General features: G+C 44.9%; 1 protein-coding gene across 2 annotated transcripts; it reads right to left on the reverse strand.

The window, feature by feature from the left end:
- Window positions 1-151: 151 nt before the first annotated feature.
- On the reverse strand, window positions 152-23581 carry LOC112253659 (gamma-tubulin complex component 3 homolog). 2 transcript variants are annotated; one of them, XM_042296805.1, is made up of 21 exons: window positions 23345-23581; window positions 20837-20944; window positions 20292-20359; window positions 20116-20190; window positions 18066-18286; window positions 17273-17427; window positions 16386-16498; window positions 14274-14468; window positions 14011-14137; window positions 13745-13911; window positions 10911-11021; window positions 10694-10802; window positions 9867-10056; window positions 9612-9747; window positions 7938-8006; window positions 7381-7516; window positions 7173-7261; window positions 6877-7008; window positions 6195-6335; window positions 2324-2440; window positions 152-2100 (listed from the first exon to the last, which is right to left on the reverse strand). In XM_042296805.1, exons 1-21 carry the CDS (start codon window positions 23418-23420, stop codon window positions 1939-1941), a joined length of 2697 nt encoding a protein of 898 aa, XP_042152739.1. In that variant the 5' UTR covers window positions 23421-23581; the 3' UTR covers window positions 152-1938. The 2 variants fall into 2 exon arrangements, with proteins under 2 accessions (XP_042152739.1, XP_024281356.2); XM_024425588.2 differs by having other exon boundaries at window positions 14011-14143.
- Between the last annotated feature and the right edge of the window lie 209 nt (window positions 23582-23790).

Genomic DNA, 23790 nt, shown 5'->3' on the forward strand with positions numbered 1-23790 from the left:
TCAGAATGCGTCCAGCAAGACAAAAAACACTCACCGGGAGCGTGATGTATTAAATTTAATTTATTCGAAAATACTTTTCTTTTTTTTGACAAAGGCCCTCCTATAGTCTACTTAGAATGCACCCCTGATGCTGACAAAAAAACGAAGTACAAACTGTAAAAAACTTGACTTTATTATTAAAGAGATGACAGGATGTTTGTGTCCATGGCATGTCATTTCTATACATCTGTGCTATACAATGGACAGGATTTACAGACAGAGGTCTTCCAGTAGCATCTTCTCTTGGCACACCCTGATGAGAACTTGTGATTGGAAAGAGAGACCGGGGAGCCTGCTGGGAGAGGTTAAAACGCTAAAGGGTGCATCTCTAATTCTGGGTGCATCTCTAATGGCACCCTATTTTGTATGGTGCCATTTAGGACGTAACCCAATAGCTTCATTGCCTCCTTTCCTTCATCTGCTCTGCTGACAGGTGAATGAAAGCAAGTCCTGGTAAGCATCTTCCATATCGCTTTCGGATCAGTGAAAAGGGAAGGGAGGTGAGGAAGCCACCTCTGAGATACACCCAAATACTACAGTATACTCCATCATAGGGGGGGTTTGAATGGCTAGTTATGTCACCATTCCACTTGTAGCTTCTTCAAGGTTTAATGTCGCAGTATGACAAAAGTATTTTCCCAGGTTTGTCTGAGTGGTCAGAAGAGAAAAGTGGCATAAGTTGGGTGCAACACGTTTGACAAATCTGTCTTGTACAATTAAGGAATTGAGCTGGTTCAACATGACAGTTTGACATGCAGAACAGAGGCCATAGTCTGCAAGGAGAATCAAGAGAAACCCAGTTAAATAATATAAAACACCAATAAAATCCTAACGTCTGTCCGTCTTTTAGCCTTAGGGGCTGTGGGCATTGTTCTTGAATCTCTTTAGAGAGGTGGGTGGGAGCCTGCTGTGTTGGGTTCCATAATACAGTTGTTAAACAGCTATAAGTGTTTATTAACAGTTATAAAACACACCGCAGACTTTAAGACACTGGTATGAAAAATAAACAAACGTCAGTAAGAAAAACAAAAAAAATATTCACAGAACATCTAAACAAACCAATCAAATCAAGACATTCTGTTCATTATCAAATGTACAATATGAAACTCACACGGTGATGGTAGACACCAGACACCTCAAAGAGGTGAGGATGAACGCAGCTGGAGGCTGGAGGCAGACTACTAAAATGACAGGCTTCTAAAACCACACCTCCCAAGAGGGGACAGTGAAAGAGTGGGAAACGTGGATGTGTGTATGGTGAATTGAGCGTGTGTGTTTGTGTGAGTAATTTGCCAATGACATTGGGGAGGAGGCAGGGTTGCAAAATGTTCTGTTTGTTTATGTCATAGTGAAATGAATCCCAGTTAGCCCTATTTGTCTTGAGGTGTTAAAATGCAGGGCCAAATGGAATCTGTGAAGTCACCACTACATCATCCTCTTATTGTGCGCTCAAGACAACTGGGAATTCAGAAAAAAACTAGGTCAAATCATGACGTCAGTGATCATCAGGTCGGAAAGTCAGAGCTCTGGAATGAGGCCCCGAGTTCCCGACTTGGAATTCCGAGTTGGATGACCGTTCAAAACAGGTTTTCCAAGTTGGAGCTTGTTTTTTACAGAGTTCCCAGTTGTTTTGAACGCACTGAAGTCAGAGATTTCAGAGTTCCTAGTTGTTTTGAATGCGGCATCATCTCCACCTGGCTCTATTATGATGTCATCAGAACAGATTCTGTCTGGCTCTTTTGTGATGTCAATGTTCTGTCTGGTTCTATTGTGATATCATCACAACAGATTCCATCTAGCCCTAATTTAATGTCATCTTCATGTCATATATAAATACTATCAAGGCAGATTCTGTGTGGCTCTCTGTCCCCATGTTGTGACATGGTGGTGTGCGTCAGGTCAGATGTTGGAGGGCCGTCGGCCCCTGGTGGTCCCCAGCGAGGCCCTCAGACGGGGATCTCTGGCCCGGTAGTGCTCGTTGAAGTCCAGTCTGAAGCTAAGGAAGCGCAGGCTCTCGTCTGGACTAGTCATTATCAGCACCAGGAACTGCTGCACTATGCCCTGAGAAGGAGCACAACCAACCACAGATATTATCCACTGAACACTACCACAGACAACCAGACTGTCCTATCCACTGAACACTACCACAGACAACCAAGACTGTCCTATCCACTGAACACTACCACAGAAAACCAGACTGTCCTATCCACTGAACACTACCACAGACAACCAGACTGTCCTAGTGAAAGCCACTGTGGCAGTGAGAAGAGAGTAAGACCCATACCTGGTAGAAGTGTGTTAGTATCCGTAGCTGAGAGCGCATTTTTGGTATGGTCTCCTGGAACTCTTGGATCCTCCTGTTCTCCTCTGCCTCCTGTTCAGCAGTCACGCCCCACTCACCCTGAAAACACACACACAGACAGGCAACATTAGAGGTGTCAAGTTTCGATCGGAACTTTGTTGCTGCAGCATCAGTGTGGTAAAGTGTGGTACCAGAAACCCTAGACCCACTTCAATTTAAATACCACCGCAACAGATCCACAGACGATGCAATCTCTATTTCAGTCCACACTTCCCTATCCCACCTGGACAAAAGGAACACCTATGTAACAATGCTATTCAATGACTACAGCTCAGCGTTCAACACCATAGTGCCATCAAAGCTCATCAATAAGCTAAGGACCCTGGGACTAAACACCAACCCTCTGCAACTGGATCCTGGACTTCCTGACGGGCCGTCCCCAGGTGGTAAGGGTAGGTAACAACATCCGCCACACTGATCCTCAACACAGGGGCCCCTCAGGGGTGCGTGCTCATTCCCATCCTGTACTCCCTGTTCACTCATGACTGCACGGCCAGGCACGACTCCAACACCATCATCAAGTTTGCCGATGACACAACAGTGGTAGACCTGATCACCAACAACGACGACGAGACGGACCTCCTCCCTGTAGGCTGAGACCTGGCCGTGTGGTGCCAGGACAACAACCTCTCCCTCAACATATCAAGACAAAGGAGACGATTGTGGACCACAGGAAAAGGAGGACCGAGCACACCCCCATTCTCATCAACGGGGCTGTAGTGGAGCAAGTTGAGAGCTTCAAGTTCCTTGGTGTCCACATCACCAACAAACTAACATGGTGCAAGCATACCAAGACAGTTGTGAAGAGGGCACGACAAAACTTATTCCCCATCAGGAGACTGAAAAGATTTGGCGTGAGTCCTCAGATCCTCAAAAGGTTCTACAGCCGCACCATCGAGAGCATCCTCTGGTTGCAACACTGCCTGGTATGGCAACTGCTCAGCCATCCGACTGCGAGGCACTACAGAGGGTAGTGCATACGGCCCAGTACATCACTGGGGCCAAGCTTTCTGACATCCAGGTCCTCTATACCAGGCGGTGTTGGAGGAAGGCCCTAAAATTCTCCAGCCACCCTAGTCATAGACTGTTCGCTCTACTACCAGACGGCAAGCGGTACCGGAGTGCAAAGTCTAGGTCCAAGAGGCTTCTAAACAGCTTCTACCCCCAAGCCATAAGACTCCTGAACATCTAATCAAATGGCTACCCAGACTATTTGCATTGCTCCCCCCCCTTTTACACTGCTGCTACTCTCTGTTGTTATCATCTATGCATAGTCACTTTAATAACTCTACCTACATGTACATATTACCTCAACTAACCGGTGCCCCCGCACATTGACTCTGTACTGGCACCCCCTTGTATACAGTCTCGTTATTGTTATTTTACTGCTGCTCTTTAATTACTTGTTACTTTTATTTCTTATCTGTATTTTTTTAAACTGCATTGTTGTTTAGGGGCTCGTAAGTAAGCATTTCACTGTAAGGTTCACCTGTTCTATTAGGCACATGTGATTAATAACATTTGATTTGAAAGAGTAACCAGTGCCATCTCTTCACTTCAGTAAATGAGTAACTAACACCCACACTAAACTGTTACAGATTCCCACTCTATGACCCCAGCATTCTCCCCATAGAGACATGACCTTCAACGTCTTCTCTACTCGCATACTTCTCATTCATGTAAACACACTCAACGCCTCATTATTTAAAGTTAATATAAAATCCAATATCCCCCCCATCACTGACCAACAGCTTCTGTCACCCCAAACCCTCTTACCTTGGACCTCAGTCTTATTTACAAGCTATTAAAAGAGAAACTTGGCAAACGCCGAGGCTGTGTTTGTTTTTCTAACACTTAAGAGTTTAATAGTCTGATGCTCAGGGCCTGTTAAATCAATAGAATGACAACACCACCAGCATGGCCAATGGCCATTAAGGGGGAACTTGAGTTGGCCCCTGGCTGGGTTCCAGACGACTTGGAACAAACAGGACATGGGACTCTGAAGACTACATGGCCCTCCAATTGCGCTATATACCTAAAAGTGATCATCACTATAAGTAGTTGAATTGGGCCAGTAGACACCGGTACTGAATACCAACACCTCAAATGTTCTACTGCTTGAGTACTGGCACCTCTTATAGAATATTGGCTTAAAAATAGTGCAGAGTACCGGAACCTAAATATAAACAGTGCAGGTAAGGATGTGGCGGTCACGAAACTTCGTCAGCCGGTGATTGTCAAGCAAATAACTGTCGGTCTCACAGTAACAGACCGTTAATGAACATTAACACATTTAGTATCTCCTGGCTTCCACACTGATGCAGACCTTTGGAATGTCTACATTTCAAAAAGTCTAATAAATTCATGTAATACAGCCCACACCTTCACAATAAATCCATTATTTATTTTAGTCAGGTCTAAAGAAACATGATGTGAAGAAAATGTAGTCTATTTCAGAAGAACAGAATAGCATACTCCGAGTTGTCCTTATGATAGGTCCTGATCTGGCTATGCCAAATGGCTGTGGGCTACACTAGTTTAGCAGACAAGATTTGCTTACAATTCCGTGGCATTATTTTATAGTATGAAGAATACAATTGAACAAAGCTGAATAAAATATTAAGGATACCTTCTCCAAACAATTTGAGGGAACGCCCACATGCGGCTATTCTGTGTTGAGCAGTTAACAAAGAAACAGGTACTCCTTAATTTAGAGTTATTTATGTACCTTTAGTTGTGATACAAATGTTGGGCTGTATGTATTGATTTTTTAATATATTCTAAGGCTGCAAGATGTGACTAATGATGATTTGAAAAAAGTTGCTTGAAAGGCATGAGCTCTGCTTTGTTTTTGTGCAGGCTGTACACACTTCATCAGTCTCTCATTCACAATTTGACAAGCACTTGATAATGACTCGAATCTCCCAGCGGCATCCCCTTTTGTGGCCGTAATGCCCCTAAAAAAAAGCTCCTCTAAATCACATGGCGCCCCGTCACGTGATCTAGTCTTTCTCACAGGTTACAAGTGAAGACAGACACATCGGGGACGCAATGCGCCCGTCCTTATCTAATTACGAGGTGCATATTGAAGATATTGGAAGAACTGTGCACATTTACTTTTTGTCAGCCAACAAGAGGAGTAGGCCTAATGAACTGCAAAAGCACTAGCCTATGTCAATCTACTATCCCCTATAGTACTAAATAATATATATCTGAAATCGGTTTTGATTTAGAATGGACCATTATCATGCACCTGTCTTGAAACTGGGGCAGAGGGATAAAAATACATCTAGGCAATTAAATAGCAAAAATGGAGGACGTGTTTATTTTCATGCCAGCCAGGTAGGCTATACACCTGTTGTAAATATAAGTTATGTGCTTAATATTAGGAAAGTTAAAAAAATAAAATATAGTAGGCCTAGCCAATAGAAAGCTGATGGGATCCTCCTCTTTTTAATAGAAGCCATCACTCTGTTTTCTCATGCAATTGCATAGCCTATAGAAATGTTACGCAACATGAGCTCTCATGAAGTGTTTGATTAGATTTTCGAATACATTTGCATTCATTTCAGAGTGATTAGAGGGACAATAGAGTGCTGAGTACTAGGCAGTTAGCAAGTTTGGTAGGCTACTGAAGAACAGCAGCAGCATCAGAGCTTGGAGAAGCCTAATTACCCTAACTAAACAGTCATGTGGAATTTGACTGCCTTCGTGACTCGTGATAATACGGTCACCGTAACAGCCCTAAGTGCTGGCACCCATTTCAGTCCACTTCAAGCCCCGATCCTTCTACCTCAGAATCCCTCTGCTTCTTCCGCTCCTCGTACTGCAGCCGCAGGGTGAGTTCCTCCAGGGCAGAGCGGTACAGAGAGTCCTGGGCACTCTGGAACTCTATGATCTGGTCAAAGATCGCCCTCAGCTGGTTCAACAAGGACTGGAGAGAGGATAGCGGGAGAGAAAAACATTTTAGATGACATTAGAGTTTATTAGTCACATGTACAGGGTCGCAGATGTAATAGCTGGGTACAGGGAAATTCTTAAAGGGATACTTAGAGATTTTGGCAATGAGGCCCTTTATCTACTTCCCCAGAGTCAGATGAACTCGTTGATACCATTTGTTAAGTCTCTGCGTGCACTTTGAAGGAAGTTGCTAACTACCGCAATTGCTAACTTGCATTAGCACAATGACTAAGTCTATGGGTATCAGCTAGCATGCTAGTAGATACCCATAGACTTCCAGTCATTGCGGTAAGACTAGTTAGCATTGGCTCACAAAACTACCTTCAACTTCCTTCATACTGGACACAAAAACATGAAAGTTTATCCACAAGTTCATCTGACTCTGGGGAAAATAGATAAATGGCCTCATTGGCAACATCCCGAAGTATCCCTTTAAGCGCCAACAGTGCAGGTCAAAGAGAAGTGGACGTCAATAAGTGTCTGTTAGAGTGTATGAGCATACGTGTGTGTCTCACCCTGCTGTTGTTGTCCAGTAGGCAGCGGGAGATGACAGAGTCTAAGAATCCTTCGTGGGCAGCGATGATGTGGTCTAGATCCTGGGCCTTCTCTACCTTGTTCCACAACTCATCCCAACAACACTCTAGCACCTGTATACATACATACATACACACAGAGACCCAGACAGCCACAGACCCAGACAGCCAGAGAGCCAGAGACCCAGACAGACAGGGGAGGAGGGAGCGTGTGAGAGGAAGAGGCTAGGTGAACTCAGTGGTCTCTAGATAAATTAATGAAAAGTAAAACCCCTGACCTCAAAGGTGATGTAGTACTGCATCTGGTGGATGAAGTGGACCATCTCATTGGCCAGGATGTGGCACTGGTGCAGCACGCCAGACAGCTCTGTAACACAACATCTAACATGTTACCCTGGCTGCCTTATCTACAGCTCTTCGATACAAGTCTCCCTCTGCTGGAGGTAAGATGGAACTGCATGGTTGTGTGTGTGTGTGTGTCCTCACCTGGCATGCTCTTAAGCAGCTTGGCGTTGCACATCTGTCCCTTCCAGATGTCGGTGAGGATGTACTCCATACGCTTGGCTCGCCACAGGAAGTTGAACACCCGCAGGTAGTGGCTCATGCACTCCCGTGTGAACACCTGCCACAGCCAGAACCAGTGAGAGAAACAGAAAGCAAGAAGAGAGACAAAGGAGACAGAGAGAGACACCAAATTAGACAGAGAGAAAGACAAAGGAGACAGAGTGAAGAGAGAGAGACTGCGTGAACACCTGTCACAGGGTAGCACAGCATTTACACATCTTCTCTCACCACATCACAGAACAACACAAAACCAGCCAGCACTTGACTTCATCTAACATGGTTGACTGGTGGCCTGTGAATGAACATGTATAACAGAACAGAAAGAAACAATGTTCTGATGCTCCAGGTGGGCATTTATGGATGAATGAAGAGAGAAGAGGAGAAGCTTATTGGATTGTTTGCAAGGGTGTGTGTGTGGAGAGAGACAAGGCAACACCAGATAGGATGGTATGTGTATGTATGTAAAGTGCTGTGGTTACCGTGGCGATAGGACCCTCTACGTGGTAGTCTAAACTGAAGACATCCCAGCCCGTATCTCCGGGAGACACCTTCAGAAGGAGCACAGATGAGTTGATGACCAGGCTTTAGTTCAGAGGGATAACATGGTGCCAAGTTGACAGTTTGAAATCTAATAGGTAATGACATGTGTACATCCAGCATCCAGACATCAACCGTCTAGGCTTCAGTTCAGAGGGCTAACAGTCTTGAGCCACGGGTTACCAGGTTGTGTTTCAAACCCCTGACTCAATACCATGTTAGCCCACTGAGATAAACCCTATGACAGCAGTAATGGTATGAACTGTAGTAATGGTATGAGCTGCAGCCTATGACAGCAGTAACGGTATGAGCTGTACCCCATGACAGTAGTAACGGTATGAGCTGTACCCCATGACAGTAGTAACGGTATGAGCTGTACCCCATGACAGTAGTAACGGTATGAGCTGTACCCCATGACAGTAGTAATGGTATGAGCTGTACCCCATGACAGTAGTAATGATGTGAGCTGTAGTAATGGTATGAGCTGCAGCCTATGACAGCAGTAACGGTATGAGCTGTAGCCTATGACAGCAGTAACGGTATGAGCTGTACCCCATGACAGTAGTAACGGTATGAGCTGTACCTCATGACAGTAGTAATGGTATGAGCTGTACCCCATGACAGTAGTAATGGTATGAGCTGTACCCCATGACAGTAGTAATGATGTGAGCTGTAGTAATGGTATGAGCTGCAACCTATGACAGCAGTAATGGTATGAGCTGTAGCCTATGACAGTAGTAATGGTATGAGCTGTAGCCCATGACAGTAGTAATGGTATGAGCTGTAGCCCATGACAGTAGTAATGGTATGAGCTGTAGCCCATGACAGTAGTAATGGTATGAGCTGTAGCCCATGACAGTAGTAATGGTATGAGCTGTAGCCCATGACAGTAGTAATGGTATGAGCTGTAGCCCATGACAGTAGTAATGGTATGAGCTGTAGCCCATGACAGTAGTAATGATGTGAGCTGTACCCCATGACAGTAGTAATGGTATGAGCTGTACCCCATGACAGTAGTAATGGTATGAGCTGTACCCCATGACAGTAGTAATGGTATGAGCTGTACCCCATGACAGTAGTAATGGTATGAGCTGCAACCTATGACAGCAGTAATGGTATGAGCTGTAGCCTATGACAGTAGTAATGATGTGAGCTGTAGTAATGGTATGAGCTGCAGCCTATGACAGTAGTAATGGTATGATCTGCAGCCTATGACAGTAGTAATGGTATGATCTGCAGCCTATGACAGTAGTAGTGGTATGATCTGCAGCCTATGACAATAGTAATGGTATGATCTGCAGCCTATGACAATAGTAATGGTATGATCTGCAGCCTATGACAATAGTAATGGTATGAGCTGCGGCCTATGACAGTAGTAATGGTATGAGCTGCGGCCTATGACAGTAGTAATGGTATGAGCTGCGGCCTATGACAGTAGTAATGGTATGAGCTGTAGCCTATGACAGCAGTAATGGTATGAGCTGTAGCCTATGACGGTAGTAATGGTATGAGCTGTAGCCTATGACGGCAGTAATGGTATGAGCTGCAGCCTATGACAGTAGTAATGGTATGAGCTGTAGCCTATGATGGCAGTAATGGTATGAGCTGCAGCCTACCTCCAGCAGGCGTACGTCCAGTCTCTTGAGGATCTCAGCGTTGTCATACTGGGCATTGGTGGCCCTCACGGCTGTCTCCAGGATGCCTGTCAGGTTGTGTTGGTACAGAGTGGTGGCTGGGCGGGCCAGCTCTGGTCTGAAGGGACAAACACTAAGGTCAATAAATATGACATATAGGATGGGGTGGGTGGGTGTGTGTGTATTTGTGCGTGCCCATCTGTCTGTACACCTGTGTGCGTGTGTGTGTGTACTAACTTTAGCAGGTCCATGAGGTGGCGTATGAAGTCTCCCTGGCCCAGCAGCAGGTATCGTCTCATGGCCTGCAGGTGCTCCAGCAGCAGATAGTTCTGGTTGAGCACATTCAGCAGGTACTTGCTGGTTTCAAAGTAGGCTGCATCTATCTTCCCCTGGAACGCCCCCTCCAGGTCTGATAACAGCTCTGCAGCTACAGAGAGAGTTATTATCTGTGGTCATTATGTGGTACTGGAGTTGGCACTACATGATGCATATTAAACTCATCTCTCAAACCGTTTGCTGAACTCTGTATCTATAATTCAAGATAGAGTCTGCATCCCAAATAGCGCCCTATTCGCTTCATAATGCACTACCTTTAACCCGTAAGGTTATGCTCAGAAGTAGTGCACTATAAAAGGGAATAGGGTGGCATTTGGGACAGACAGGTTAAAAATACAACCCAACCCCTCCCCTTCCAACGCCAGTCAGTATGCAGTCATTCCCCTCAAGGACGAGGCTAAGGAAGGAACTGTAAAACCATTGATCAGCGACGGAGAGAGGAGCGAGACTAAATCCAGTCGATACGACAGTAAGTACCACAACAGTACAACCAGTTCTGATGCCAAACATCAATGCGGCTCTGCTCTCACTAGCTACAAACACTACTATGGCAAGACCAAGGCTTCTCTACTCTGTCGAAAGACACTGCCTGGTCAATACACACTCTCTGGAGGTATATTATGTACAAATGTGTACCAAACACCAAATGCCTGTGTTGTATTGAGCTAGCAACTGACAGGCCCCTTTCACAGTGTGTTGGGGTGGGGGAGAGAGGTCAGAGAGCGTACCATCTTTGGGGGAGTCTGTAGACTTGGAGGCCGGGGTGATTTTCCCTGGTGAGGTTCTGTCATGGCACACCTGATGCAGGAAGTTAATGGACTTTCCAATGAGCAGAACCTACAGAGACAGAAGAGAAAGAGAGAGCGAGCAAAAGTAACATGTGAATGCAAAGTTGGTATTTTCTACGTTGAGGATGAGATAATTGGTGTTCGTGTGTGTGTCTACCTTGCGGGCCTGGTCCATGGTTATGAAGGTGGGTATCATGGACTTCCTCAGTGAGTACTTGTCGTGCCACAGTCTGTCTGTCTTCACCGTGGGATCAGACGCCACAAAGAACTGCAGGGAGAGGAATCCCCATCACCATCACAAGCACACCTTAAAAGACAGGACTCAACTATATCCGAACAACACAGGAGATTACTACAACAATGGATACTTATTACAGTAATGGAAAGAAAGTGAATGGTGGTTCCATCTCTCAATCATGATCTTGATCGTCACTGAGCCAGTGGTTCAACTTGAAAACCAAAATGGATGCCGATAAGTAGACATCAGTGTTACAAGGTGAAGACTTCTCTCCTAGGGGGTACAACAAGGGGGATTGAAAAGCCTTTTAGTAAACAAAAAGTATATATATATATATATAAAGTTTGATTTTAATTTCCGCTCTTCTTGTCATAATGAGTGTTTACAGTCTAACCCCACCTCCCAGCCGCCCCCTGGGCTGACAGAGGTGCCTGTAAGCTTCAGAGCCATACCCTCATTCCCCTCTGCTGGGAAGGAACAGCTCCATAACTATCACTTAGCCCTGCTACAGGGAGGGTCAATACAGGGGGCTTAAAACCAGTGTGCCCTTTGTAACGTTCCCTTCTGAGAATAGCTCGGCAGTCGGTCTTGAAAGCCGCTACAACTCTCCTGTGCTCTGTGCTTGCCCAATCAGCACTTAGTCTCAGGTAGACAGAGTCTGAGAGGGCGATTCAGCAGCAGGTGCATTAGGACTAGATTCACGGTCTTCTAATGTCCTATAGTGGAGACAGTGAGATGGATGGAGAGCAAGGACAGAGATAAGAGGTGAGAGAGAGAAGAGAGGGCCATCACTCAGTTCCCCATTACCGTTCTCTCATCCATCCTCATTTGGAAGGCCGCTGTACCCCTCCCCCGACCCCGTTTCCCTCCATCTCAGCTCAGAGATTAACCTGTCTGTCGGAGTCCCCTTCAGCCTGAGCTCAGCTACTACCATCCGGACTCTGACCTTGACAAACTAAAGGAAGTGTGTGTGCATTATATTTAAGCAATAAGGCACAATGGGGTGTGGTATATGACGGGCTGTTCTGATGCACAACACATCGCGGCGTGCCTGGACACAGCCCCTTAGCTGTGCCTTATTGCTATTATAAACTGGTTACCAACGTAATTAGAGCAGTAAAAATAAATGTAAAAGCTGTCATCAAGGCCACCCTAGTTTGAGAAACAGACGCATTACAAAGTCCTCAACTGGCAGCTTCAGTAAATAGTACCCGCAAAACACCAGTCTCAACGTCAACAGTGAAGAGGCGACTCCGGGATGCTGGCCTTCTAGGCAGAGTTCCTCTGTCCAGTCTCAACGTCAACAGTGAAGAGGCGACTCCAGGATGCTGGCCTTCTAGGCAGAGTTCCTCTGTCCAGTCTCAACGTCAACAGTGAAGAGGCGACTCCAGGATGCTGGCCTTCTAGGCAGAGTTCCTCTGTCCAGTGTTTGTGTTCTTTTGACGATCTTAATTTTAAAAATGATTGGCCAGTCTGAGATATGGCTTTTTCTTTGCAACTCTGCCTAGAAGGCCAGCCTCCCGGAGTTGCCTCTTCACTGTTGACGTTGAGACTGGTGTTTTGTAGCCTGTAATCGAACCCACAAATGCTGATGCTCCATATACTCAACTAGACTAAAGAAGGCCAGTTTTATTGCTTCTTTAATCAGTACAACAGTTTTCAGCTGTGCTAACATAATTGCAAAAGGGTTTTCTAATGATCAATTAGCCTTTAAAATGATAAACTTGGATTAGCTAACACAACGTGCCATTGGAACACAGGAGTGATAGTTGCTGATAATGGGCCTCTGTACGCCTATGTAGATATTCTATTAACAATCAGCTGTTTCCAGCTACAATAATCATTTACAATATTAACAATGTCTACACTGTGTTTATGATCAATTTGATGTTATTGTCATGGACAAAAAAAATTGCATGTATATGTACACACACACACACACACAGTTGAAGTCGGAAATACATTTAAACTCAGTTAACAATTCCTGACATTTAATCCTAGTGAAAATTCCCAGTCTTAGGTCAGTTAGGATCACCACTTTTTTTTGAGAATGTGAAATGTCAGCATAATAGTGGAGAGAATTATTTATTTCAGCTTTTATTTCTTTCATCACATTTCCAGTGGGTCAGAAGTTTACATACACTCAATTAGTATTTGGTAGCATTGCCTTCAAATTGTTTAACTTGGGTCAAACGTTTCAGGTAGCCTTCCACAAGCTTCTCACAATAAGTTGGGTGAATTTTGGCCCATTCCCCCTGACAGAGCTGGTGTAACTGAGTCAGGTTTGTAGGCCTCCTTGCTCGCACGCGCTTTTTCAGTTCTGCCCACAAATTTTCTATAGGATTGAGGTCAGAGCTTTGTGATGGCCACTCCAATACCTTGACTTTGTTGTCCTTAAGCCGTTTTGCCACAACTTTGGAAGTTTGCTTGGGGTCATTGTCCATTTGGAAGACCCATTTGCGACCAAGCTTTAACTTCTTGACTGATGCCTTGCAATGTTGCTTCAATATATCCACATCATTTTCCTCCCTCATGATGCCATCTATTTTGTGAAGTGCACCTGTCCCTCCTGCAGCAAAGCACCCCCACAACATGATAATGCCACCCCCGTGCTTCACGGTTGGGATGGTGTTCTTCGGCTTGCAAGCCTCACCCTTTTTCCTCCAAACATAATGATGGTCATTATGGAATAACGTGTGTATATTATATATATGGTGTGTATATTAAATATATGGTGTGTGTGCGCGCGTCACCTCATGATAAGTGTCCTCCAGCTCTCCGTCGTAGATCCAGCGGTAGAGGAAGTTGAGGATGGGATGTGACACCAGGCTGAGGATGTGCTGCACCAGAGCTCTCATCTGAGGGTCCCCTGTCTTCCCATAGGCATGGACTGCTGACGCCAGTTCCCCTCCCTTCCTTCCTACACACACACACACACACACAACATTTGAACCACACACAATATTTAAATGGATTTTTTGATGGTACCAATCAGCAGGCGCCACAGACACAACTCTACCTTGGCAGAAGTCAACGAGGGCAGCCAGGGTTTTGAGGCGGACTTTCGGGTCGTAGGTCCAGACTAGGAGACGTCTGAGGGTCAGACTGCTCTCCACTCCCAGGTTCACTCCCTGGTCATCCTCCACCTGCAACTGTCAAACACACCTTTACATGTCATGTAGCCTACATGGGCTTTTCCTCTTGAAGGGCTAAGAACAAAGTTAATTCACTTGAATAAGGCGGTACAGTGTTTTGAGAGGTAGAGAAAGGTGTGCGTCTTACCTGTGAGTGCAGCACTGCCAGAAGTCTGTAGTACTCCTTCAGCTCCTGATGCAGGGAGGCACAGAAGCTCTGTCCCACCAGGCCAAAGGCTCGGTCCAGACTGCGCGAGTCAGTGTACTTCCTGATCTTGTTGTGGAGCCAGCCCAGCTCAGCCAATCGGCTACTGGTGTCCCTCAGAGACTTACAGAGCACCACCTAGGGACACACTGGAGAAGTTACAACAGGAGAATGCACACACAGGCACACAGGCACAAAATACAGGGAATACTGTGAATATCTGTCAAAGTAACCCATTTAATCTGTGAAGGGGTTGCCAGGTTGGTAGTTAATTATCCCCGTGTGTACCATCTGTCCTGTATGGCTCCCCACAGACACGAGACACTCAAAATCGGAAAACGGGCCTCTCCTGCTGCCAGGTTACCATTCAGTCACTCACACACAAGTACACCACAAACCCCCATGACTACAGCAACACCAAAGGAACAGCAGCTCCGCTCTTCAGCCCAGAATCATGAATAGGAACACATCAGCCGTATTATTACAGAGCCCTTTGCCAGTAGGGGAACCATTCCAATTCAAGATTCAACCCTTTCACACCCGTTTGTTCAGAATTCATTTCACTTTTTTTTTAAATGGTAGTCAGCGTGGCCCTTGTTTCACAGATTGAAGACATTCGTCAAGAAGCCTGGAGCCCAAACTGTCTGCAGTGTCTCTCTGCTGTCGGAGTCGTCTTATGAGGACGAGGTGTTGATACTCACCGTCTCTACTTTAGACAGAATAATAAAACATGATTGTCTCTAATAATGTTCCATTTCTGTATTCTGTTCTAATTATTCCGGAAACCGTGTTAGATTGAATAGGGCTTATAGCGTAACTGATGACTTCAAAAAGACCTCGGGAAACACCCTTGACGGCTAGATTTGTCTCCAGTGTTCTCGTCCGATACAGTGATCCTAGGCCAGCGCATTGACAGCAGGCTATATAGAACGCTGAGAAGATGTATAGCTGAAACAGGTCGACTGTAATTTGTAGGAATATTAGAAGGGAGGAAAGTTGTAATGAATCCTTGATGGATGATAGAGGGACACCATCGATGTGGCTCCTAACCAAAGAGCCAACTATTGATCTGTCAAGCTTTTTACCCCTTTTAGAAACAGATCATCAGCCTTGATGTCAGCAGCACTACAGCTGAATCTGAAAAACGCTGTCGGTCGGTTCTACAACAGCCATGATGTCAGGGAGTCAGCTAGAGATGAAACAGGGTAATCTGTCAATAACTGGTCTAGCTAGTATGGATGGAAGTACGGCGCTGTCTACATGAAACATTTGAGTCATTTAGCAAGACGCTCTTATCCAGAGAGACTTACAGGAGCAATTAGGGTTAAGTGCCTTGCTCAAGGGCACAGACAGATTTTTCACCTAGTCAGCTTGGGGATTCAAACCAGAGACTTTCGGTTTCTGGCCCAACGCTCTTAACCGCTAGCCTACCTACCATGGTGCATGTAAACACAACACGTTGACTAACTAACATATACGCAGTGTACAAAACATTAGGAATACCTGCTCGCTCCATCACTTGTTAAATCCACTTCAATCAGTGTAGATGAAGGGGAGGAGACAGGTTAAAGAGGGATTTTTAAGCCTTGAGACATGGATTGTGTATGTGTGCCATTCAGAGGGTGAATGCGCCAGACAAAACACTGAAGTGCCTTTGAACGGGGGTGGGGGGTATGGTAGTAGGTGCCAGGCACAGGGTTTTTCACACTCAACAGTTTCCTGTGTGTATCAAGAAGGGTCCACCAGCCAACTTGACAACTGTGGGAAGTATTGGAGTCAACACGGGCCAGCATCCCTGTGGAACGCTTTTGACACCTTGTAGTCCATGCCCTGACAAATTGAGGATGTTATGAGGGAAAAAATGGGGTGCAACTCAATATTAGGAAGGTGTTCCTAATGTTTAGTACACTCGGTGAAAGGTCAAATAGCTTATGAAGTTGGTCATCAGTTTATGCATTCGTCTGGGAAATATTTCAGGAACAAGGGGCACAAACTGAAATACCAAAGACACCTTGTCATGGACATTGTTCACGTATGACCGAATGTTCACGTCACCTTGGAGTCGATCTTGTAGCAGTTGTCTGCGTTGCTCATCTTAATGAACTTGCCGTCGATCCCCTGGAAGACATACAGGATGTCTCTGACCAGTGCAGCCTCACCAACCTCCGCTGGAGAGGAGAAGAAGAACGAGGGATTCAGAAAAACAACAAAAAGTAGGACAACATTAACGAAAGCCATAAAAGTTACAGTACCAGTCAAAAGTTTGGACACCTCATCATTCAATTGTTTTTCTTTATTTCTAATATTTTCTACATTGTAGAATAACAGTGAAGACATCCAAACTATGAATTAACACACATGGAATCATGTAGTAAGCAAAAAAGTGTTGAACAAATCAAAATATATTTTATATTTGTTTAAACACTTTTTTGCTTACTACATGATTCCATATGTGTTATTTCATAGTTGTGATGTCTTCACTATTATTCTACAATGTAGAAAATAGTACAGATAAAGAAAACACCCTGGAATGAGTAGGTGCTAGTATCTCTCTGTATATATATTTAAGTCAGCCCCCAACCCTGTCAGTGGAGCACCAAGACAAATTAAATACCGGGAGAGCAACTAAACGGTTTATGAAATGAGGCAATTATGTGAGGTGGTTCTTACTGCAGAACAGGAACATTTCATTGCAGACTTGGTACATTTCCCTCCAACCTAATCTCTTTCTGTTTAATATTGAGTATTCAGTTTGTAGAGCCACTGTGCAGAGAGCAATGTGTCTTTTGGGCAGGGGACCATTACAGGCCCCCTGCCCAACTTCTGCCTATGTTACAAAATGTCCTCCAACCGTGAAGCATGTCCCAACTACGCCATGTAGTTCCATACACAAAAAGTAGGCTTATACATCCCAACAATGTCAGTCCCCACCCCCAGCTCACCAGTGAGGTCCCCGTCATGGCGTGGCCTGGGGGCCCGGGTGGACAGGGGTGGGGGGCCGAGCGGGGCCCGTGAGGTAGGTGCTAGGGCAGAGGTGTTGGGGAGGGCCCACGCCAGCCGAGAGCCCAGCTGCTGCCCTGCTGTCTGGGGTGGATGTCTGGAGAGAGCAAACATAGAAATGTTTAATGGACCATTTTGTATGTTTACATCCGCGGAACTATAGACATTTTTTCTCCCCCTCGACTTGCATAACTCTTCCCCTATACATGTTGGTTCTCCTAATGCAAACTGTCTTGTAGGACCATTACCACTAATAGCCTGTTAATGAGGGACTCTTGCCTTTCGACAGCAGAGAATGGCTTTAGAGTCACACCACTGTAGCGATGCCTCAGCTCCAAATGACTTTTATAGTGTTGATGATGATCCACTCAACCACCCACTAATCAGATACTTACCCTGGCACTAGACGAGTATAGCCAGACTAATTATACACAAGTGCTTGTGGGGTTGTGGAGAAGGACATGCATAATTGATGCTCACAACAGAATGGAAATACCCTGCTACAACAAATGGCTACAAAGAAAAATATTTTTTTAAACATGTCCTACTAATTTAAGACCCCTTGATATTCTGAAGGTTCATTGGTTATGCAGGTGCGGTGCTGATCTACAACAAACGCATACACTCCCTGCAAGTCCACAGGAACAACACTGAAGAAAGTCTAGAGTCATGTACGACTGACTATGGAGTCCTGGGTGCTGACAGGACAAACAGGGTTCCATCGATTGGCCTTACCCGGCCAGCAGGGGCTGAGGGGTGGGTGTGGGCCCATTGAGGGAGTACACCCCCAGGCTGCTGATGCCACTGGTGCCCATGCTGGTGGAGATCTGGGAGCCCCCGGGCCCCGAGCGCTCGGGGTAGCTGAGTGGCAGGCTCCCGGGCCGAGTGCAGTAGAACGGGGTGGAGTGGGCATCCCGGGGGAGGGCCTGGGCAAACAGCGCCCCATAGCTGCCAACCTGGGAATGACACATGCTATCAAATCAATGATGTATCCATTAAATAATCAAATGTGGAATAATATAGAACAGCTATTTCTGTTATTAATGGAGTTCTACAGAACTAACATGGCCGCGATGGAATTACTGTTTGTGATGATGCAGTTTGGAGGATAATAATGCTTTCATTTTCTGTATCTACAGTACCAGTCAAAAGTTTGGACACAAAGGTTTATATTTATTTTTACTATTTCCAACATAGCAGAAAAATAGTGAAGACATCAAAACTATGAAAAAACACATATGGAATCATGCAGTAACCCCCCCCCCCAAAAAAACTTAAATAAATCCAAATAATAATAATTTTATATTTGAGATTCTTCAAAGTAGCCACCCTTTGCCTTGATGACAGCTTTGCAAACTCTTGGCATCTCTCAACCAGCTTCATGAGGTAGTCACCTGGAATGCATTTCAATCAACAGCTGTGCCTTGTTAAAAGATCATTTGTGGAATTTCTTTCCTTCTTAATGCATATGAGACAATCAGTTGTGTTATGACAAGGTAGGGGTGGTATATAGAAAATAGCCCTATTTGGTAAAAGACCAAGTCCATATTATGGCAAGAACAGTTCAAATAAACAAAGAGAAACGACAGTCCATCATTACTTTAAGACATGAAGGTTAGTCAATACGTAAAATTGCAAGAACTTTGAAAGTTACTTCAAGTGCAGTCACAAAAACCATCAAGCGCTATGATGAAACTGGCTCTCATGAGGACCGCCACAGGAAAGGAAGACCCTGAGTTACCTCTGCTGCAGAGGATAAGTTCATTAGAGAGTTACCAGCCTCAGAAATTGCAGCCCAAATATATGCTTCACAGATTTCAAGTAACAGACACATCTCAACATCAACTGTTTAGAGAAGACTGCATGAGTCAGGCTTTCATGGTCGAATTTCTGCAAAGAAGCCACTACTAAAGGAGACCAATAATAAGAAGAGACTTGCTTGGGCCAAGAAACACAAGCAATGGACATTAGACCGCTGGAAATCTGTCCTTTGGTCTGATGAGTTCAAATTGGAGATTTTTGGTTACAACCACCGTTTCTATGTGAGAGTAGGTGAACGGATGATCTCCGAATGTGTGGCTCCCACCGTGAAGCATGGAGGAGGTGGTGTGATGGTGCTTTGCTGGTGACACTGTCAGTGATTTATTTAGAATTGAAGGCACACTTAACCAGCATGTCTACCACAGCATTCTGCAGTGATACGCCATCCCATCTGGTTTGCACTTAGTGGGACTATCATTTGTTTTTCAACAGGACAATGACCCAACACACCACCACGCTGTGTAAGGGATATTTGACCAAGAAGGAGAGTGATGCAGTGCTGATCAGATGACCTGGCCTCCACAATCACTCGATCTCTACCCAATTGAGATGGTTTTGGATGAGTTGGACCGCAAATTGAAGGAAAAGCAGCCAACAAGTGCTCAGCAGATGTGGGAACTCCAACAAAACTGTTGAAAAAGCATTCCAGGTGAAGCTGGTTGAGAGAATGCCAAGAGTACAAAGTGGTCATCAAAGCAAATGGTGGCTACTTTGCAGAATCTAAAATCTAAAATCTATTTTGATTTGTTCAACAGTTTTTTGGATACTACATGATGCCATGTGGGTTATTTCATAGTTCTGATGTCTTCACTATTATTCTACAATGTAGAAAATAGTAAAAATAAACAAAAACCCTGGAATAAGTAGCTGTATCCAAACTGTTGACTAGTACTGTATATGTAGCTATGGTTAGTGTGTGTGTGTGAGTGAGAGAGCACTATGGTGTAATGACAAGTATACCCACCCTGGACGGTTTCCTGGGGTCCTCACATAGACTGAGCAGCAGGTATAAGACGGACCACCTGTGTTTCAGCACCCCCTATTAACGGAAAGCAAAACACACAGATTCTCAATTGGTTCTCCTTTCAAAGCCAATACAAGTATGCATATGCACCAGGGTATTTGGAACAGAAGACTGACCTGAGTTTGCAGCTTTCTGTGGAGCTCAGAGAACAGGGCAGCGTCACCCTCTCTCCTCTGCTTCAGCACTGGAGAACCAAAGGACAAGACAAACAGAATCAGACCACTAAATAAACTGACATAGACCAATTCCAAAAACACAAGTTGATTAAAAGGGGCTCAACTCCAGACCGAAAAAGGGTAAGTGCTTTTTTTTACTTTACTATGCTTAGCGATCGATAAGATGGTCAGCAGTGGCATTACTCCGACTACAAACAAAATGTATTGAGATTTACTATTATGGAGACTCTTAACAACCGTATTTCTTTATTGTCAAATGTACCTTTAACACGAGACAGAAAAGCTCTACTGGGAAAACAACAACAAAAGACCACATTAACAAAGGATGCATGTTTGCAAAGGTAACAGAGAAAGTGCAAACCAGTGATGTGCAGATGCCACTTTCGACTGTCGAGATGGACCCTCAAAGAGGATTCACTCAGCAAACCTGTCCAGTTTAGGTCACTCCCATTATGGTCTCTAATAATAGGTCATAGGTCACTCACGTTCTTTTTTGATCTTCTCTGACACTAGGAACTCATCCCTCTCAATGGTGGGAGCATAGTTACTCCCGACGACTCTCACAGCATACTGGAACTGGTGGGCTACTTCAGCTGAAATGTGAAATAGGGTTGAGTTGAAGTATTGAGCATGGAATATCGGCTTTTCCTAAACCATGTCACTACTGGTGAATGAATCTTTCAGACTGGTTCAAATCTTACAGATGCAGAACGTTTCCCCTAAATCAGTAGCTAGCTCCCAATCTTACACTTTCTGGTAGTCACAAAACGTGGCGAAACATGCCTTCAATTGTGCAGGCAATACTACCACATTTACTTAGAAAAATAGCCGAAATGTCCTTGTCTATCACCAATGTTTCATATATATATATATATATATATAAAATAAAGGGAACACTTAAACAACACAATGCAACTCCAAGTCAATCACACTTCTGTGAAATCAAACTGTCCACTTAGGAAGCAACACTGATTGACAATACATTTCACATGCTGTTGTGCAAATGGAATAGACAACAGGTGGAAATTATAGGCAATTAGCAAGACACCCCCAATAAAGGAGTGGTTCTGCAGGTGGGGACCACAGACCACTTCTCAGTTCCTATGCTTCCTGGCTGATGTTTTGGTCACTTTTGAATGCTGGCGGTGCTTTCCCTCTAGTGGTAGCATGAGATGGAGTCTACAACCCACACAAGTGGCTCAGGTAGTGCAGCTCATCCAGGATGGCACATCAATGCGAGCTGTGGCAAGAAGGTTTGCTGTGTCTGTCAGCGTAGTGTCCAGAGCATGGAGGCGCTACCAGGAGACAGGCCAGTACATCAGGAGACGTGGAGGAGGCCTTAGGAGGGCAACAACCCAGCAGCAGGACCGCTACCTCCGCCTTTGTGCAAGGCGGAGCAGGAGGAGCACTGCCAGAGCCCTGCAAAATGACCTCCGGCAGGCCACAAATGTGCATGTGTCTGCTCAAACGGTCAGAAACAGACTCCATGAGGGTGGTATGAGGGCCCGACGTCCACAGGTGGGGGATGTGCTTACAGCCCAACACCGTGCAGGACGTTTGGCATTTGCCAAAAAACACCAAGATTGGCAAATTCACCACTGGCGCCCTGTGCTCTTCACAGATGAAAGCAGGTTCACACTGAGCACTGAGTCTGGAGATGCCGTGGAGAACTTTCTGCTGCCTGCAACATCCATACTGTCCAGGAGTGCAACATGCATACTGTCCAGGAGTTGGCGGATGCTTTAGTCCAGGTCTGGGAGGAGATCCCTCAGGAGACCATCCACCACCTCATCAGGAGCATGCCCAGGCGTTGTAGGGACGTCATACAGGCACGTGGAGGCCACACACTACTGAGCCTCATTTTGACATGTTTTAAGGACATTACATCAAAGTCGGATCAGCCTGTAGTGTGGTTTTCCACTTTAATTTTGAGTGTGACTCCATATCCAGACCTCCATGGGTTGATAAATTTGATTTCCATTGATCATTTTGTGATTTTGTTGTCAGCACATTCAACTAAGTATTTAATAAGAATATTTCATTCATTCAGATCTACGATGTGTTATTTTAGTGTTCCCTTTATTTTTTTGAGCAGTATATATATGAACTTACTCTGCCGATTGTCTATGGTGTTGGTACTTGAGACAATATCCACAGGAAAGTATTATTAAAATGACTTCAAAACGCGGTTGTGTGTGTGTGGCAATCAAGATCTTTGCTCATGATCAAAGGCACGTGACAAGACGGTAAGTGCATGCATACTAACAGGTGTTAACATGGTTTTGAGCATGTGCCAGGTGATAGAAAATTAAACTTCAATACCTGCGCTCTAAAAAGTCGGGTAAACAATACTTTCGGGTGAATATTTTGTCTCATATTTCGAGCAGGTGAAAGACTAGCTGCACAGACAACCGGTATAGTAAGTTCAAACGTAATTGTATTCAACATAATGCCTTGTAAGGAAAATGTCCACGATTGTGCAGTGCTTTGTTTCAGACTGTATACTAAGAATTGAGTATCAAAGTCAGATTTATTAGGCAAACTTTCTGGCATCCTGGCAAGCCAAGCTAGCTATCCCTAACTAGCTAACTTACTTGAACAAGGCGTGGTTGGACTGTTGTCAACCGTATCTGCAGCTACCTATATGTAGCTATGACACACTTTTGGTAGTTAGCTAGTTAAAGCCTTGGATGTAGCCATCACCTAAATACAAATAAGGGTCAAACTAACTGGGGTCCATACATAGCCTACCATCTCTGACTTGGCTGGCTAGGTGTACAGTTACTAGCTAGCCTAAGCTAACTAGCGTTGGCTGTCACACAAACTTGACTTAACTAAAAACGTAGTTAGCTACTGTAGCTAGCTGGCGAGCTGAACGCTGATATACAACTGTTATATCAGCATCACTGTTAAATGTTAGCTAGCTAGCAACAGACCAGGCTAGCTGCACATAACCGCGCCTGGCCAATCTAACTAGCTAGCATCATAGCTACCTTCGCTCTTCCCAGTGATCCTGCAGCAGAGACTTTGGAGGAGGACGTTGGGGGACTTTTGATCTAGGGCAGCCATTGCGTTGCAGTCTTTAGTTTTCCTTATCAGACACCAGCGATACTACTGGATGCAGTTGTACCCACTACGATTGTTCTTGCTTTGGGTTTTCACTCTCAGTAACAGCCATTTTAACGGAACCCGCCGAAAGCGTTGCTAGCAAGAAGAGATGGGAAAAATACATGAAAATATTACCCTCCAAAACAAGGCAATGGCGCTAAAGGTTCCCATCTCAGTTGTTCCTAGCCTTCGCCCCATGCTTATGGTGGTCAAATTGTAAGCTAAGTAGATAGCTAGTTGACTGTTAATTTTGAAATACATTTTCAAAGTAAATTTTTAAATGTATTGGAATTAATTGCAATGAATCACCGCCTGGTATGGCAACTGCACC

The sequence above is a fragment of the Oncorhynchus tshawytscha genome, linkage group LG14 (assembly GCF_018296145.1).
Source record: "Oncorhynchus tshawytscha isolate Ot180627B linkage group LG14, Otsh_v2.0, whole genome shotgun sequence".
Taxonomy (NCBI): domain Eukaryota; kingdom Metazoa; phylum Chordata; class Actinopteri; order Salmoniformes; family Salmonidae; genus Oncorhynchus; species Oncorhynchus tshawytscha.